At 33.6% G+C, this 2,218-nt stretch overlaps 1 protein-coding gene across 1 annotated transcript; it reads left to right on the top strand.

Annotated features, from left to right (window-relative positions):
- Nucleotides 1-1,003: 1,003 nt before the first annotated feature.
- On the top strand, nucleotides 1,004-1,942 carry LOC308435287 (olfactory receptor 6C3-like; the record flags this gene model as incomplete). Its single annotated transcript, XM_080935959.1, has 1 exon — nucleotides 1,004-1,942. The coding sequence occupies one exon, from the start codon at nucleotides 1,004-1,006 to the stop codon at nucleotides 1,940-1,942; it is 939 nt and encodes a 312-aa protein (XP_080792085.1).
- Nucleotides 1,943-2,218: the final 276 nt, after the last annotated feature.

The raw sequence follows: 2,218 nt of genomic DNA, 5'->3' as shown, positions 1-2,218 counted from the left end.
TATCACGTGCTGAACTGCATAACACAGAAAGTAATACAACAACTTTGATAACTTACACCACAGACTCTGTTGTCTGTTAAGCATCAAGAGAGAACAAGACTGATAGAAGTCATATAGGTTAGAGTGTAGAGTTCTGTAGTTTGAGAAAGTAATTTTAACACATAATATTATCCATTCTGATAATTTTTTTAAGAAGGAAGTCACTAATTCAACTTGAGATAAAAAAAAAAAAAAAACCAAAAACCCAAAGACACTTTGTATGAGTTCCTTTTGTCCTCAAGAAAGTTTAAAGATAATGTAGCAAATAAATTTAGTAAAAAGAAAATCTTAAATTCATTCAAGTGTCTCACAATTCATAGAAAATAACTATTGATTCCTGGCTCTGTTTAATTATGTTCTTTCACCCATATTTTAATTCTTACAAGCAAGAACTTGTTTTCATAATAAAAGAAGGTCTATTTTGATTTCTATGTTCAAAACACATTTTCTTCCTAGCTATTTTAAAATAACACATATTAATGTTGAAAATAACCATGAAACTGTTTAGGATTAGTAAAAATGATTAGGTGCTCAGCTTCTAATAATAAACTATAGAAATTTGGAAATAGTATTAAAATTGAAATTTAATGTAATATATTCATTTCTAAAAGCATACTGTATATGAAACCAAAAATAATGTTTTATATTCAAAATGAAAATAATATTAAGATATTGGTATGTGAACATATATTTCAAATTATTCTCCACAGATAAAATTAGGACCACACCTAGAATCTTTGAATATAATTTCTCAAGGGGGTTTAAATACCCCCATACAAAAATCTTTCTTTTCAGCAGGATGGTTTTTGTTTAAAACAATGAGAGAAGATTAGAAAATTGGAAATATTGCATTGCTTAACTTCATGGAATGTAGCAATATACAGTATTTAAAGTTTTGTTCCTTTTATATTGTGTTTACATCTTAATTTTTTTTATCAACAGATTCTGTGACCAATAAATCAGTATGAAAAACCACTCTGTGATTACTGATTTTGTGCTCTTGGGCATATCAGACACGCCAGAAGTTCAGGTTGTGATTTTTATTGTTTTATTCATTGCTTACATATTAAGTGTGTGTGGAAACCTAACCATCATCACCCTCACCTTGCTAGACTCCCAGTTAAAGACTCCTATGTATTTCTTTCTTCAGAATTTCTCCTTCTTAGAAATTATATTCACCAGTGTTTCCATCCCTAGATTTTTGGAGTCAATAATTACTAAAGTTAAGACAATTTCCTATAACAACTGTTTGGCTCAGTTATATTTCTTCCTTTCCCTGGGAGTGTCTGAGTTCTTTCTCCTAACCGCTATGTCTTATGATCGCTATGTTGCTATTTGCAAGCCACTGCACTATGTTATCATCATGAATCAGAAAGTCTGCACCCTCCTTGTCCTCACCTCATGGCTTGCAGGATTTCTCAGCATCTTCCCTTTAATCATGCCTATCCTCAAGTTAGATTTTTGTGCTTCAAATATCATTGATCACTTCTCCTGTGACTACTTCCCCATTTTACAACTGTCTTGCTCAGATACAAGGCTTTTAGAGGCATCTGGCCTTTATTGTGCCTCTATCACTCTGTTGGTCACACTGACTCTAGTGATCTTGTCCTACATCTGCATTATCAACACCATTCTGAGGTTCCCATCTGCCAGCCAGAGGAAAAAGGCTTTCTCCACCTGTTCCTCTCATATGATTGTCATCTCCATCTCTTATGGCAGCTGCATCTTCATGTATGTCAAACCTTCAGCAAATGAAAGAGCATCACTGACCAAAGGAGTGGCTGTTCTCAATACTTCAATTGCTCCGATGCTGAACCCTTTTATTTACACCTTGAGGAATCAACAAGTAAAACAAGCCTTCAAGGATTTGATTAATAGAGTAATGTTTAACATAAAAGAATGAATGTACTCGTTAACATGAATGTCATTGTGCCCTTTCAACAATTCCGAAATCAAGCCTTATATTATGAGTTCTTTGGTTTCAGTTTTTAAAGGATTTTGTGTTTATAGGGTGCTTTGCTTGTCTGTACGCCTGTATACCTTTCTCTGTAACATGCCGTGTACTCATACCTATCAGTGGAGGACAAAAATACCCTGGATTTACAAATTGTTGTAAGGCCGTGTGTGTGTGTGTGTGTGTGTGTGTGTGTGTGTGTGTGTATGCATGTGCATATATATA

The sequence above is a fragment of the Micromys minutus genome (assembly GCF_963924665.1).
Source record: "Micromys minutus genome assembly, chromosome: 22".
Taxonomy (NCBI): domain Eukaryota; kingdom Metazoa; phylum Chordata; class Mammalia; order Rodentia; family Muridae; genus Micromys; species Micromys minutus.
The sequence above is the reverse complement of the archived record's forward strand: the minus strand, read 5'-3'. Positions and strand labels throughout refer to the sequence as shown.